The sequence below is a fragment of the Budorcas taxicolor genome, chromosome 4, assembly GCF_023091745.1.
Source record: "Budorcas taxicolor isolate Tak-1 chromosome 4, Takin1.1, whole genome shotgun sequence".
In the NCBI taxonomy this organism is placed as follows: domain Eukaryota; kingdom Metazoa; phylum Chordata; class Mammalia; order Artiodactyla; family Bovidae; genus Budorcas; species Budorcas taxicolor.
Genome location: NC_068913.1, coordinates 79,060,296 through 79,075,635, shown reverse-complemented (window position 1 = coordinate 79,075,635; position 15,340 = coordinate 79,060,296). Strand labels below are relative to the sequence as shown.

Here is a 15,340-nt window from a genome sequence, read left to right as displayed (position 1 = left end):
CCGCCAATCCGCGCGCCTTGCCCCGCCCACAGAGGTTTCTCACCAATCACCGCGCGCTCCACCATGCTTATCACCGCGGGACCCGCCCGCCGCCGCGCACCGCCTCCCGCCACTCTGCGCACCTCGCCCCACCCTTGCTGTATCTCGCAGTCACCGCGCGATTTATTATGCTAATCACTGTGGAGCCCGCCCACCGTCTCGCCCCGCCCCCCCGCCAATCCGCACGTGCACTGCGCTAGCCAAGACACGTACTCCGCCCCTTAGCCCTGCGCGTGCGCAGGGTTACGCCCCACAGGTTGCAGGGCAATGAGGGGCGGGGCCAGTGGCTAGTGACCGTTGGGCATGCTTGTGAGCACTGTCGAACAGACCCCGGCCCTTCGTCAGGTTTGTCCTGAAGTCACCTCGCATTCTCGAGAACTGGCGCTCTTTGCGCCACCACAGGACCCCTCTGGATGCCCGCCTCTGCAGTGGACACTGCTGACACAGGGTGGGCGGACTGAGGCCAATGGTTGCACCGCCCACGGGGAGCGATTATTCCGCCGCAGGCCCGAGGAGGACGTGGGGCCCTGGGATACTGGAAGTCAGGAGAGGGCTTAGAGTTAGGGTCAGGACTAGGGAAACTGGCTGTCTAAGGCTCTAGCACAGGGCCAACAGGCCCCAGCCTCCGCCCAACACTCCTCAGTCTCTGCTGTCCTCACTGCCCCTCATCTTTCTCACTCCTCCCTACCCACCGAGACTTTACCGTGCCATCCCCCACTTCATGGGGGCTCTTTTCCACATCTCCACCAATCCACAGAATTCCTAACCGAGCCCTAGTGGCCCTTCCGCATGAAGCTTCCTATTGGCTTCAACCAGAGCCGGGATTCAGTCTCAGGCCGTTCTGGTTCACTCCATCTGTTTCCCAAGTACCGGTCTTGTCTTTGGAACAAAGTAGGAAATGGCAACCCACTCCAGTGTTCTTGCCTGGAGAATCCCAGGGACGGGGGAGCCTGGTAGGCTGCTGTCTATGGGGTCGCACAGAGTTGGACACGACTGAAGCGACTTAGCAGCAGCAGCAGGTAATAGTTAAAGAAAACACATAAAAGCCCTTTCTGTGGACCTGACACTGTTTTAAATTCTTGACACACACTAATTCAACTAATCCTCAAATAACGCTTTGAAAATGCGGAAACTGAGGCACAGGTCACATGGCAGGATTCACTATGTGAGTAACAACCAGGATTCACCCCGAGGCAGCCTGACTCTTTGCCCTAACATCGTCTGTGTTCTGGCCCTCCTCTTGTGCAGGTCAGCTGAACTTCCCATCTAATTACCCATTACTTCATTTTGCCCCTGCCATTTAATTAGGCATTTGTCAAACATCCAATTAGACTGAACTGGATAAGTTTGCCCTCAGAGGATGTGTGGAAACCTAGCCTCCTTCACTTACCTCAGTGCTTGGCACGTAGAGATTTCCAGATTTGTTTATATTTATAAGGTATAAATAGATGAGCACTTTTGGGGTGCATATTATATACTAAGTGTCTTAAGGGTGAGACAGGTCCTAGGATTTCCATTTTACCGAAAGATTCACAGTTGCACAAGGTCACACAGCCAGGAAACCGGGACCAAAATTGGAACCAACCTGCCTGATTCTCTTGCTCAGACATGAAGCTGGGTAGAAGGCAATGGCACCCCACTCCAGTACTCTTGCCTGGCAAATGCCATGGATGGAGGAGCCTGGTCGGCTGCCGTCCATGGGGTCGCAAAGAGTCGGACACGACTGAGCGACCTCACTTTCACTTTTCATTTTCATACATTGGAGAAGGAAATGACAACCCACTCCAGTGTTCTTGCCTGGAGAATCCCAGGGCACAGAGTTGGACACGACTGAAGCGACTTAGCAGCAGCAGCAGCCTCTCCACTGAGCTCTGCTCCTGTCAGGCCTGTGTCGGGCACACAGTTGAGGCAGCTAGGGGGTCTGGGAGAGACCCCAAGACAACAGCCACAGTAGGAATGATGGTGGCTGGGAAAGGGGGGATGGACAAGTGGGTATAGTTCCATGGGTGGCTTGCACTTCCCAACTGTCTTCCCCTGGCTGTCTGCAAGGATAGAAGGGCTAAAGTGTTGACTTTTTAGGCCTCCCTGGCAGTCATTGGTGATGGTGAGATCAGAGCTGGCAGAGACATAGGGGAAGTCTGGCAGGGATGGTTGGGGTTGGGGGGGTGCTGCGCGTGGAGGCAGGTTGGGCTTCTGAGAAATCTGATTTTGTGATAAAAAGGAAAAGCACAGGCCTGGAGGGGAGGGGAGTTTTGGGAGAGACTGGGTATATGTATTTGTTTGGCTGAGTCCCTTTGCTGTTCATCTGAACCTATCACAACATTGTTAATCAGCTGTGCCCCAATACAAAATAAAAGTTTAAAAAAGAAGAGACATCAGAGAGCTTTTTCTCTCCTTACCACATGAACACCAAGAGGTCATCTGAGCACACAGTACTTTCTCTGCAAACCAGGAAGTCTTCATAGAACCCAAGTGTGCTGGCATCCTGATCTGACTTCTAGCTTCCAAAACTATGAGAAAATAAATTTCTCTTGGGTAAAAAAAAAAAGGAAGAAGGAGAACCACAGCCTACTCCCTTTCCTCCTTCTTTCTGGAATGAATAGAGTTCCTGGCAGTGTCCTGCCAAAGATGCCGACCCGTATACCACTTAGCTACTGGATCAGGACCAGCAATTGCTAACTTATTTCACTTTAACAAAGGAACCCTTATTTGTTTTCTCCATTTTGAGTTTTCTGAACGTGAAACCAAGCATGTTCTTAAATGAGTTATGTAAGGACTTCCCTGGTTGTCCAGTGGCTAAGACTCTGCACTCCAATGCAGGGGGCCCGGATTCCATTCCCTGGTGTGGTAACTAGAACCCATATGCCACAACTAAGAGTTTGCATACAATGACTAAAGATCCTGCATGCTACAACAAAGATCAAAGATCCATTGTGCCACAGCTAAGACCCAGTGTAATCAAATAAATGAAATTTTTTTTTAATGGAATATGTAGGTACGTAAAAGAGCAGAGGTATCCTTAAAGGCTTAACAGAAACTGTGTCTTTGGGATTGGGCCTCTCAAAGTAAGTCTCGTTTCTGCTGAAAGCAAGGCCTGGGTGGAATGACATTATAGGGACAGGGCTTTCTGTGATGCTCATTAACGTGTTTTTATTTTTAAAAATGTTTTTAATTGTGGTGAAACATAATATAAAACAGCATTTTAGCCATTATGAAGCATGCAGTTTATTTGATGTTTTTGTTTTTCTGTCACTTAGTCATGTCCAACTCTGCAACCCCATAGACTGCAGCATGCCAGGCCTCCCTGTCCTTCACTGTCTCCTAGAGTTTGCTCAAACTCATGTCCATTGCGTTGATAATGCCATCCAAGTTTATTGGCATTAGTATATGTCATTAAGTATATGCAACCATCACCACTGTCTGTCTTCAGGTTTCTCTTGATCCCAAACTGAATCTTTGTATCCATTAAACAATAACTCTCCATTCCCTCAACCCCAGCCCCTGTTAATCTCTAATCTACTTTCTGTCTTTGTGAATTTGCCTATTGCTCATATAAGTGGAAATTGTACAATATTTTTCTCTTTTGTAGCTGGCTTATTTCAGTTAAAATACCTTCAAGGTATATCATGTTGTAGAACGTGTCAGAATTTCATCCCTTTTATGGACAAATAATACTTAGTTCTATGTGTATAACACATTTTGTTTATCCATTGATGGACATTGATTTGGGTTGTTTTCATCTTTTGGCTATTGTGAGCAATGCTGCTAGGAACAGGGGCATACAAATATCTGTTTGAGGTCCTGCTTTCAATTCTTTTTGGTAAATATCCAGAAGTAGAATAACTGGATTAAATGGTAATTCTCTGTTTAGTTTTCTGAGGAACCATCATACTATTTTCCACAGCAGTTCTACCACTTTGCATTCATACTAAGAATACACAAGAGTTCCAATTTCTCCAGTTTTTCTACATCCTTATCAGCACTTGTTTTCTGGGTTTTTTGGATAGTAGACTTTTTCTCCTTGGAAGAAAAGCTGCAACCAACATATCCAGTGTATTAATAAGCAAAGACATTATTGCTGACAAAGGTCCATGTAGTCAAAGTTATGGTTTTTCCAGTAGTCATGTATGGTTATGAGAGTTGGATCAGAAGCTGAAGCTCCAATACTTTGGCCACCTGATGAAAAGAACTGACTCATCAGAAAAAACCATGATGCTGGGAAAGATTGAAGGCATGGGGAGAAGGGGACTACAGAGGATGAGATGGTTGGATGACATCACTGACTTGATGGACATGAGTTTGAGTAAGCTCCAGGAGATGGCAAAGGACAAGAAAGCCTGATGTGCTGCAGTCCATGGAGTCACAAAGAGTTGGACACTACTGGGCAACTAAACAACAACAACAACAACAAGCCATCCTAATGGATGTGACATGGTATCTCCTTGTGGTCTTGATCTGCATTTCCCTATTGATTAGTGACATTGCACATTTTTTCATGTGCTTGTTGGCTGATTCATGTCGATGTATGGCCAAAAAATAAATCACAATATTGTAAAGTAATTATTCTTCAATTAAAATAAATTTATTTTTTAAAAAGAAATTTTCATTCCTGTATCTTCCATTTTTTAAATTGGGTTGTGTTTTTGTTCAGTTTTAGGGTTTCTTTATATATTCCAGATGTGAATTCCTTATTAAATATGTGATTTGCACATATTTTCTTCCATTCCATGGGTTGCCTTTTACTCTGTTGATGGTGTCCTTGGATGCACAAAAGGGCTCAACAGTGTGAGTAGACACTGTAGACGTCAAGCAAGCAAAATCAGTAACTATTTGAACACTATACGAACATTCTTAGTTTCCTATTGGAGAAGGAAATGGCAACCCACTCCAGTACTCTTGCCTGGAAAATCCCCTGGATGGAGATGCCTGGTTGGCTACAGTCCATGCGGTTGCAAAGAGTCAGACACGACTGAGCGACTTCACTTTCATTTTCTTTCACTTTCCTATATGGCCTAAGACAAAGATTGAATTTCTTGACAGTGATTCTTGAGTTTCTAAAAGTTGTTTCTTCCATAGGCCCAATGATAAGTTTGTAAATTAGCGTGAAATGAAGAAAAGTTATCACCATTGTTTAAACATTTTTTGTATGTGATTAGTATGAGGTGGAAGCAGAACTGGATACACACCTGGCAGACTGGGTGGCCCTCGGCTTCCCCAGGGAGACAGGAGTATCGCTTAGAGGCCACAGTAGGAGACAGGCTGGTTTGATGCCTGAGCCCTGTGGCAGGTGTGAAGGTTAGAGACACATCACTCACTTAGAGGCCACAGTAGGAGACAGGCTGGTTTGATGCCTGAGCCCTGTGGCGGGTGTGTAGGATAGAGCCACATCACTGGGCGGGGCAGCTTGGGAGCCAGAATGGTGCAGAATGAACAGGAGGAAGAGTCAAAGCAGAGGTCGAGGTGCAATGGACGAGGGCCAGGAAGCCTGGAGGTAGAGGACCCGGACAGGGAAATCTTGGAGATGAGGTAGGGGACTCTGAAAACCAGGACGCTGTCAGCCATTCTTTGGTCATGAGAAACCTGGCTCAAGACATGGTGGACATAAGACCAAGATGGTGGTCATCCTCATGCCCGTGGGATAATATACCCTGAAGGGGACTGAGGATTGAAAGTGCTGAAGGCGGGCAGAATCAGCTGCAGTTCAGTGTATCACGCGGTCATGGCCAACTTGGACCTAAGGTAGTTGATTAGCTGGATATTGGGGATGCACAGCATTGGTGGGAGGTTGGAGGATGGGTTTGCAAGCAGATGGGGCCCACAGGAGAGCCATGGAGCTGGAAGCACAGCAACCGTCTCCTATCTGGAACTCTCTGATCTGATGCCAGCCCTGGGATGGATAGCCTCCAGAGTTCCCTCTCCCGTTAGATTTACTCGCTCACGAAACAGTCTGGGGGAGGTGGTCTAGCTGGCTGGCAAGTGCCCGCTGCCTGCTGTGTAGAAGAGGTCTGAGCCCCTAAGTCTCTGTAGGGTTGGTTACTAGGAACTACCCGCACCAGAGCCACACACAGTCTGAAAGAAGTTACTCCCCATGGGAAACAGTGCTTTGGGAACGTGGACAAGCACTGAGCTGGTAGATGACCCCTGTCCACTGCAAGGCACCTCCTTGCAGTATGGAAGCAGAAAGCTGTGCATCTGTGGGGAAGGTCCAGGGGTCATGTCAGACCAGCAGCTGAAGTTGGAGCTGTTGGAAGTCCCTGGAGGGGTGACATGGGTGAGAGCAAGATGAGGCTGGTGTGGAAGGAGGCATTCTGCCTAGGGGTGTGGGGGATGTGCAGGGGAGATTATAAGGCTGGTCTACTTTCCAGAATCAGGCCTGAAGTGGGGACTGGGTCCTGATCACAAGTCATGGAAACCAGCTGGAGGCAGCTTAAGCACAAACTAGGTCTCATCACAAGGGAAAGCCCCACGGGGCCATGGGCAGGACGGGCGGCCCCCCTCCTGTCTGTCACTTGGCCTCAGGGCTTGTGTCTCTGTCCCTGTCCGATCCCCTACCTCTCTCTCCCCCACAGACCCGCTGCCTCCAGTCTGTGTCCCTCTGGGAACACTGGCCACCCCAGTCCAATTGCCTGGGCAAAGCCCCCATCTCCTAAGGGGGCCACAGTGAGTAGAGGCTCTGGATATAGCCCAGCGGAACCCCAGTGTGGCTCAGGCTAGGCAGTGCCTGGAGAGGGCAGGAGGACCGACCAGGGCACTTCACTAGGGCCTGGGGTGGCTCTGGGGAGGGCAGCCTGGTATCGGGGAGTGGTGGGAGGGGGAGGAAGTGGAGCATTAAGGAGGGGGTCCCAGGAGGAAGATGGGAGAAGTGTTGCTGACGGCAGAGCAGGGCGGGCAGGGGTGATAAGGTTCTATTTTGGACCTAGGTGTCTCAGCACGTCAGCAGAGCATCTTGTGAGGAGAGGCAGGGCCAAGGCAAATTGGCAGTTGGGAAGTCAGAGTCTGTTCCAGAGCCCTGGGGTGGGGCAGACAGGCACTGAAGGGCAGCAAGTGGCAGAGCTGGGGGTGCGGGCAGCAGAAGAGCTTTCCCCTCTCCCTGAAGCCACAACGCCTGCCTCTTTCCTCTGTGCCCTCGACTGCAGCCAAAGCCTTGCTGGAGAGAAACCAGAGACCCCGCCCCGCATGCACCCGCAGAGTCTACAGAGCCTCCTGGTCTCAGGCTCCAGAGTCTGGAGACTCATAGTATCGCCTGAACTGTTCGTGAGACATTCTCTGAGCGCCCGCTACAAGCCGCACTTGGTGCTCCGGGTGGGATAACTCTCATCTGTCCTTGTGGTGCTGAAGTTGGGAAGCTGGGCCGATCTCAGGGTGGGCTGGATGAGCTCTAGGTGGAGCATGGCCCAGACCTGCATCAGGATAGGGCTTCCTAGGGAGGTGACACTTGTGCTGGGGCCTGAAGCCCAAAGAGGCCAGAGGCAGGATCTGCGAGGGGCTGGGTACAGCCTGGATGACAGCCAGAGCTGTTCCAACACCTTCTGGTTCAGTTCCCTCCAGCCTGGACTCTGGGCACCTCTGTGTCCTGTGTCCCCTATCAGAGGAGCCGATCAGAGTAAGTCTCCAAATCAAAACCATGGGCACCTGGGCTACCAGTGAGCCATGAGCCAGTTGGAGTGGGCCTCATTTCCAGTAACTGAGAGTCAAAATGAAAGAAAGAATCTCAATTTTCAGTTAATCTTTCTTAAAGTTTGGGGAATGCTACTGTTGGGGCTCAGGGCAGACACCCCCAAAATTAGCCACAATGGCATATTGATTATTTTGAGTTAAAATCACTTAAGAAATGGCCAGTGCAGGAGGGACACCCCAAGCCTCCTGTCTCACTGAAAGCAGGAAGTCATCTCTCATGTGAAAGGTGTACTCCCTCCATCTGGAGAGAGGACAGCCTTACTGTTAGAGATGGGGAATTCGGGTGAGAAGTCTGTATGAACACATCTTGTGACTTCTTAAATTTACTACCCTAAACCCAAACTCTGCTTAGATTCTTCACCGATTGAGCACTTAAAACCTCAGTTTCTTCTTGCTGTTAATGCCTCCCAAATTTGTTTCTTTGTTTAAAAAGTATAAAAACTACCTGCTTTGGCCACTTCTTGGGGCCCCTTCCCATGAAACCTCTATGCACCGGAATTAAAATGTGTTTCTTTTTCTCCTGTTAATCGGTCTTGTGTCAATTTTATTATTGATCCAACAACAAGAATTCGAGGGGGGAAAGTGAAAGTGTTAGTCACTGAGTTGTGTCCGACTCTGTGATCCTCTGGACTATAGCCCTCCAGTCTCCTCTGTCCTTGGAATTCTCCAGGCAAGAATACTGGAGTGAGTTGCCATTTCCTACTCCAGGGAATCTTCCCAACAAGAACTCGAGAGAGGGAGTGGTGGAAATTTCCTGCTCCCAGACATTACTTCAGTATATAGATAGGACGCTGGATGGCATCACCAATGCAATGGACATGAACTTGGGCAAACTTCAGGAGATGGTGAGGGACAGCGAGACCTGGCATGCTGCAGTCCATGGGGTCGCAAAGAGTCAGACACGACTGGGCAACTGAACAACAGCAGCAGCATAGATAAGATGGATGTGTGCTCAGTCGTGTCCCACTCTTTGTGACCCCATGGACTGTAACCCAACAGGCTCCTCTGTCCATGGGATTTTCCAGGCAAGAATACTGCAGTGGATTGCCATTTCCTTCTCCAGGGGATCTTCAGACCCAGGGCTTGAACCCACATCTTCTGCACATTTCCTGCATTGCAGACAGATTCTTTACTGCCGAGCCACCACCAGGGAAGCCCAATAGATAAGATGACGTACTCCTTATGTTTAACTGCAAAACAAACCATCCCACATCTTACTGGCTTAAAGCAACAACTGAGTCCTATTTCTCGTGGCGCAGGGGTACCCCGGCAGCTCATCCTCTCTTCCTGCTTGAGCTTGGACCGCACATTTGACAGGAACTGGGGGGTCCAACCATCTCAGTTCAAAGTCCAGCCTTGGGTGGGTTGGCCAAGGGCCAGATCTCCCTCTCACGTGATCTTTATCCTGGGCTTTATCTCAACACAGCGACCTCTGGGTTCCAAGAAAGTGAGGACAGAACCACAGGCTGCTTGAGGCCAACAAACCATAAGCCAGCCCAGATTTCTGGTTGGAGAAAATGACTTGGTCTCCTGATAGGAGCAGTTCTGCCCGAACATGACAGGCAGAAAGCCTTGACTATAGTGTGATTGTTCCACTGTGGTGAGCGGATGAGCTATGTGGCTCCTAGGGGCTCTGTCATCTCAAGGCAGACAGCAACTCCTCCAGCTTACCACCCTTTCAAGGCACTCTCTGACCCTCCTCTTGTTGCTGCTAGGAAATTGTCATCTGTGCAGACAGCACCTGTGGACTGTCTGGGGGTACCAGTCTACTCCCAAGCCATCTGCACGCGCCTCCAGCTGCACAGTTAACCAGAGAAACAAAGTCAAGAGCTGTAGTGGCCCCTCATTTGCTGCTTACCAGCACGGCCCAGAAATATACATATGGGGAGGTCAGTCACAGATAAATGTGGCATCTTTGTTTGCTAATATGACAGGAGATATTCCATTTCACCCCACCCTTGAAATGACTGTACAGAAGTGAAACAAACACATCCCCCTGCCTGAGGCTTGCCATTCTAGGGGACATTTGCAAGGGTTGAATAGTCTTTTTACTTTGTTTCCTCACCTCCCCACATCTCAGATCCATAAAAGAACCTGGCATCCAGGCCCCCCAAAAATGGCTATTTTGAGGCACTAGCCTGCCATATTCTCAGCCAGCCACCTCCTGAATAAAGTCCCCTCCTTGTCCCAAAAACTCATTTTGGATTTATTGGCCTATAGTGTGGCAGACAGAGAGAGCCTGGACTCTGTAACATATTTAGACCTATCATTGACTGGTCTCTCTAGGATCACTGTATTCTTGTTGCAGTGAAATCAGAGCAAAGCGCCAACACCACCATCTCTCAGATCCTCTCTCTCAGCTTCCTGGGAGAGGCCTGGAGCAGAGGATGTGCAAGGTGGGCTGGGGACTGTGACAGCCATCAGACCCTGTCAGCTAATTCTCCGGACAGGCCACATCTGCAGGAACAGACGAATCACAGATTTCTCATGCCGGAGCTGGTCTTTATCAGTGGTGTTAAAATAGCTAAAGAAAGAAAGAATGTGAACACTGCCTCCAAGATGGAGTGGGGGAGGGCAGGGACCAAGGCCCGGATTGGGGGCTGAACAGCCTCAGGATAAATTTAGAAAATACAGTGAACAGAGGCCTGGATCCACACTGCCCACCCAGCCAGGCTGGCGAGGCCACTCTGCCCCCAACTCCCACCCCATCCACCTCCACACCCTCCATCCAGGCCGAGGCTCTGGTGGCATGGGACCAAGCTGAGGAGATAATTCAAACAAAACTCTTGCCAATCCAGAAAACCTCTCTACCAAAGTCACAAGAAAGAAGGCAGATGTGGTCCTGAACACCACTAGGCCCTGTGCTCATCACAGAGACACCAGGGCAGGAAGTAGTCCCCCACCTTTCAAGGCGGTTCAACCCATCCGTCCCCAAGAGAAACAGAAACCAGTCCTGTCACATAGCTCACCCCCCACCCACCCCCGGTCCCACTGGGACGGGGTGAGGGTGGGGGGCACCTTTGTTTGCTGACTGCCTTATCTGGAGGAAAAGCAAACTTCTCATCTCTTTACAACTGGAAGTACACTTACAAGCCCGGCCATGGTAGTCAGGCTCCTATGTCCCAGTGGAAATGGGCAAGGAGGGTGCTAGTCTCTTCAGAGAGATGTCCCCAGGTCCTTGGGAAACATTTCAGGGTTGTCAGACTGGCGAGAGGCTGATTTAGCTTTTAAACAGATTTACACACAAACACACACAAAAGGAAGGGAAAGAACTCACAGGTTTTCTAAAGGAAATGCTCTAAGAAGAGGGAGGAGAAAAGTGTTTACGTTCTTTGCATCAGGGAGTATTAACGTTTTCTCATTTTTAATTTGCATTTGCCTGTACAGCCATCTCTGCATGCACTCAAAACCCAAGGGACAGAGCAGCACAGCGGGCTGGCCCTGGCTCCAGGCCCTCCTGCGGGTCTCACCGAGGACTCTAGCCTGAGATAGCTGCTCAGTTAGCTCTGAGGAACTGCTCGGAAGAGGAAGGGGAGAGGCCAGTTTATATGTGATTTTTTTTTTTTTGCTAGAAATTACCTGCAGTCAAGCATACATCATGGTAAAAGAGTACTGCTAGTCACAAAGAACAGACATCTTATGGTAATGATTTTAGGGTTTTTCCATGTACGGGAAGAGATAAGACTCTGGGGTCATTGGAATCCTTCCTGAGATATGCATCTAACTATCTAGGGGCCCACTTATCCAAAGCACAGAGTGCTTCTTTCTGTTTCCATCCAGATGGTGGGTGACTGCTGTGGGCTGTGAGTTAACCCTTGTAGAACTGGGTGGTGAATGACACTTTTTTTCCTTTGTTCATACGTCTATGATTTTTTTTTGGTCTGTTTCAGAGTCTTTCACAACTTTTCTTTGTAGAGGCTTGAATTATTAAATCATCCCTTACTTCTTTTTAAAAAATATTTATTTGTATATATTTGGTTGCACCAGGTCTTAGTTGCAGCATGCTGTATCTTTAGTTGGGGCATCTGGGCTCTAGTTCCCTGACAAGGGATCAAACCCAGGCCTCCTACATTGGGAGCACTGAGTCTTAGCCACTGGATTACCAGGGAAGTCCCCATCCCCCACTTCTTGAAATCAGTTTGATGAAAAAGCAGAACTCATGAGCTAGAATCATAACACCTGCTTGATCTTATTCACCCATCTTCACAGCAAGCATGCTGGGAGGGACAGTTTGCTTGCTCCCTGATGAAGATTCAAGCAGTGCCACGACTTCTGTGATCCCAAATAAGTAATAGAGAGCACCATTGATAACTTTATATCTGAAGTCTCAATGTAGGATTTAAACTTGACAAGACCCAGGTAAACACCAAAATTGAACACCTCTCGGGTGAGTTGCCTTTCCTCTTGTTTGCCTTCTGGAGGGACTGTGGTCAGCTCCCCTTTCTCCTTCACCTCCTCCCACCTCTCCAGCCTGTAGTGGGGGCGGGGTACTGCATGGGGCTTGGAGGTAGGAAGGAGTCAGGCAAGGAAGGATTTCCTGTGTTCTAGGTCTTGCCCTCCCCTCTGCACCCTCCTGCCCTCTCCTCTCCCCCTCTCTGCTGCTGACACTCTGGAGGTTGCCCTGCTGCCCCTCCTGTTCCCATGATGAGGCTGAGTGCCCCCAGCTCCTGGTTTCTGCAGGTGAGGTGGGGGACGAACACGCACAGTTCCCTCCAGAGAAACCCTCTCCTCTCTCCAGCAGCCTCATCTTTTCATCTGGAGGCATGAGGCCAGTTTCAGAGTACTTCTCTTAGCACCTGTGTGTGCTCCAGCCCCTCCATTGGTATCAGGGCGCCTCACTTGTGTTTTCACATGGGTCCCTCAGTGCCTTTCACACAGGGCCCAGCACACCACATGCGTGTGCAGAGAGGCCCACCTGAGCCTGGGTGCAAAGATGGGGGCTGTGAGGGGGAGGGGGTTCCCAGGAGGGCAGAGTCCCTGGGCCATCGGCAAATGTTTGCTGAGCAGAAAAACCTCATGTGGCTCATTCTGGGCCTAGTGGAGATGGGCATAAAGGCCCCTGTTTCCTCTCCTAGAGGAGTGGCCTTGGGTGCCATGCCCACCCTCGCAGGCCTCAGTGTCCTCATCTATAACCTGGGCACATCCACGTTCATAGGTCACAGGGCAGTGTGGGGTGCATGCAGGGGGCTGGCAAGGGCCAGGCTGGTTGTCACAGCAATCTCTGCATTGGCCCCTCAGCTCACCTCAGCGCCCCCACCCCATCTGCCATAGACAGGCCACCACTGAGATCTAATTCGGAAATAGCATTTATTGAGGTGTCCCCACATGCCTGGCCCTAAGTCCCAGCCGCTGGCACCTCGGGCTCACTCCTCCTTCTCGTCCCCGTGGGTGATGATGTAGCACAGGGACTTATAGTCGATGTTCCCTGCCAGGTCCATGGGCGCCAGGGCAAACATCTGCTCCACCTGCGGAGGCGCTGGTCAGAGTGATCTGACGGAGGCCTGCGACCTTCACCCCGTTGCTGGGGCCATGCGCTGCCCCTCAGCTTTTCAGGCGGAGGTTGGGGCAGGAGTGAGGGGTGCGGTGGGTCACAGGGCCCACCCTGCCCACAGAGCCACCCTCCCTCCCGTGTTGCTAAGATGCTGTTTTTCAGATGCTAAGGTTCACTGCGCTCTCACCCCTGGACCCCTGCACACAGAGCTCACCCAGCCTGCACACCTCCTCTGACTCCACTTCCTTCACCCTCCAGATTCCAACAGAGGCAGCACCTCCTCCAGTAAGCTGGGCTCTAAGCCCACGAGGGCAGTGGGTCACTGAGGCCCCCACTGCCTGGACCCTGTTGGGTGGAGCCCTGTGAAGGACCCCAGAATCCTCACCTCAGCTGGAGAGAACTTGTCTGCCTGGGTCAGGAGAAGCTGCTTGAACCTGAGGGAGTAAGTGGGGAGCAGTGGGGAGAGCGTGGTGCAGCTGGCTGCACAGGGAGGGGATGGAGGCTCTCACGGCCCAGATGGTCAGCTCCCCCCAAAAGCAGAGAAGACCCCAAAGGACAGGTGGCCACCCTCACAAGGGGACCCACCTCCCTTCCTGCTTCCAGCACAGTGCCCCCAGCCACTCACTCCATTGTCCCACTTACTCATCCTTGTTCACCACGCCTTTGCCACTGGGGTCAAAAAGGCGGAAGGCGCTCAGGATGGCTTCTTCGGGGTCTGTCCCTGGGAAGCCAAGGGAGCCAGGTGAGCACCGCACTGCCAGCTTCCCAGCCCCACCGAGGAGGAGCCCAGGCTGGGGAGGGAGCCTTCCAGATCGCAGAGAGCGGGGAGGGTGCCGATACAAAGTGCTCCTTTGGGCTCAGAGACGCTGGGATCGGCTGTCTTTCTGAAATGCCGGGCTTGGCCAGGAGGTTGGGACTGGGGATTTGGGAGTGAAAGCGAAGGCATATTTCCCAGCCCTGAGGCTTGGGGTGATCAGTGCTCATGGAATGCAGAGGTGGGCCCCACATCCTCTGGGTGGGCAAGGGCCAGATGGGGTCTGGACAGGCTCTGGGTGGGACTCAGGCAGGGTCCAGGCAGGGTCCAGGTGGAGTGCACACTTGCTGCCCAGCCAGGGACTCCAGACCTGCCCCTGGCTCACCATTGAGCTTCTCCCCGAACAGTGTGAGGAAGACAGTGAAGTTGATGGGCCCCTTCCCTTCCTGCAGCATGGCGTCCAGCTCCTCTTCTGGAACATTCACCTTCCCTGTGGGGGTGTTAGATGGACACAGGGCCCTTGAGTCCCTGAGTAGGGCTGGGTTGCCTCTCCCCCATCCTAGCCACCAAGGGTAGAGAACGCTCACTGGGTGGGGGAAGTGAAGTGGAAGGAAGGTGGTCTGGAGGTGGGTGGGTGGTGTGAGCCAGGACAGGAGTACAGGCCAGGCCAGCCCACAGCTCTGAGCCGGATCCCTGGTGTGAGAGGGGCTGGGCCAGGCAGGAGACGGGTGCCCTCACCGAGCTGGGAGTAGGTCTCTCTAAGGTCCGACTTGCAGATGATGCCGTCACGGTTCTGGTCGATGCAGCTGAAAGCCTGTGAGGTGGAGGGGCCACAGTCTCCAGCAGGAGCAGCCCGCACCCCAGGCAAGGCAGGAGGTGAGGGGGTCCTGGGTGGTGGGAGAAGCAAGGACAGGGGCCAAGACCCCTGATCTACAGGGAAGAAGGGATGTATTGGGGGCACGGTCCCCAGATGGGGCCCAGGCTAGTGGGAGTGAGGCACTCACTTCCTTGAACTCCTGGATCTGGGCTTGTTCGAACATGGAAAAGACGTTGGAAGAGCCTCGCTGGGCCTGCTTGGTGGCCGCGGCCTTGCCCCGGGTCCCTGCCTTCCTGCTGGCCTGCAACACCACAGGTGAGGATGGGTCCTCCCCCCAGCTCCCCAAAGACTCCCTGCCACGGACAACCCCAGAACATTCCTGGGAGAGCCGGGGCCCAGGGTCCTGCTTCTCTCCCTGGAGACCACCTCTCTGGGCACAGCACAGGCACAGAAGTACCAGCTCCACGCCCCCAGCCCAGAGGACAGCACCTTGGAGGCTGCCGGCCTGGAGTCCCCCACCTGCCACTCACCATCCTCTCTCTCTGCAGCAGCCTGGTTGCCT

At 51.7% G+C, this 15,340-nt stretch overlaps 1 protein-coding gene across 1 annotated transcript; it reads right to left on the bottom strand.

Moving 5' to 3' along the window:
• Nucleotides 1-13,079: 13,079 nt before the first annotated feature.
• On the bottom strand, nt 13,080-15,073 carry MYL7 (myosin light chain 7). Its single transcript, XM_052638547.1, has 6 exons — nt 14,966-15,073; nt 14,700-14,775; nt 14,347-14,451; nt 13,850-13,928; nt 13,593-13,641; nt 13,080-13,181 (listed from the first exon to the last, which is right to left on the bottom strand). Exons 1-6 carry the CDS (start codon nt 14,999-15,001, stop codon nt 13,080-13,082), a joined length of 447 nt encoding a protein of 148 aa, XP_052494507.1. The 5' UTR covers nt 15,002-15,073.
• Nucleotides 15,074-15,340: the final 267 nt, after the last annotated feature.

Bases quoted from the DNA above. Each gene is read 5' to 3' on its own strand.
- MYL7 (XM_052638547.1), bottom strand. From the start codon at position 15,001: ATGTTCGAACAAGCCCAGATCCAGGAGTTCAAGGAA. The intron at 14,776-14,965 runs GTGAGTGCCTCA...TCCACCTCACAG, and splicing joins AGATCCAGGAGTTCAAGGAA to GCTTTCAGCTGCATCGACCA. The intron at 13,182-13,592 runs GTGAGGATTCTG...GCGCCTCCGCAG, and splicing joins ACAAGTTCTCTCCAGCTGAG to GTGGAGCAGATGTTTGCCCT.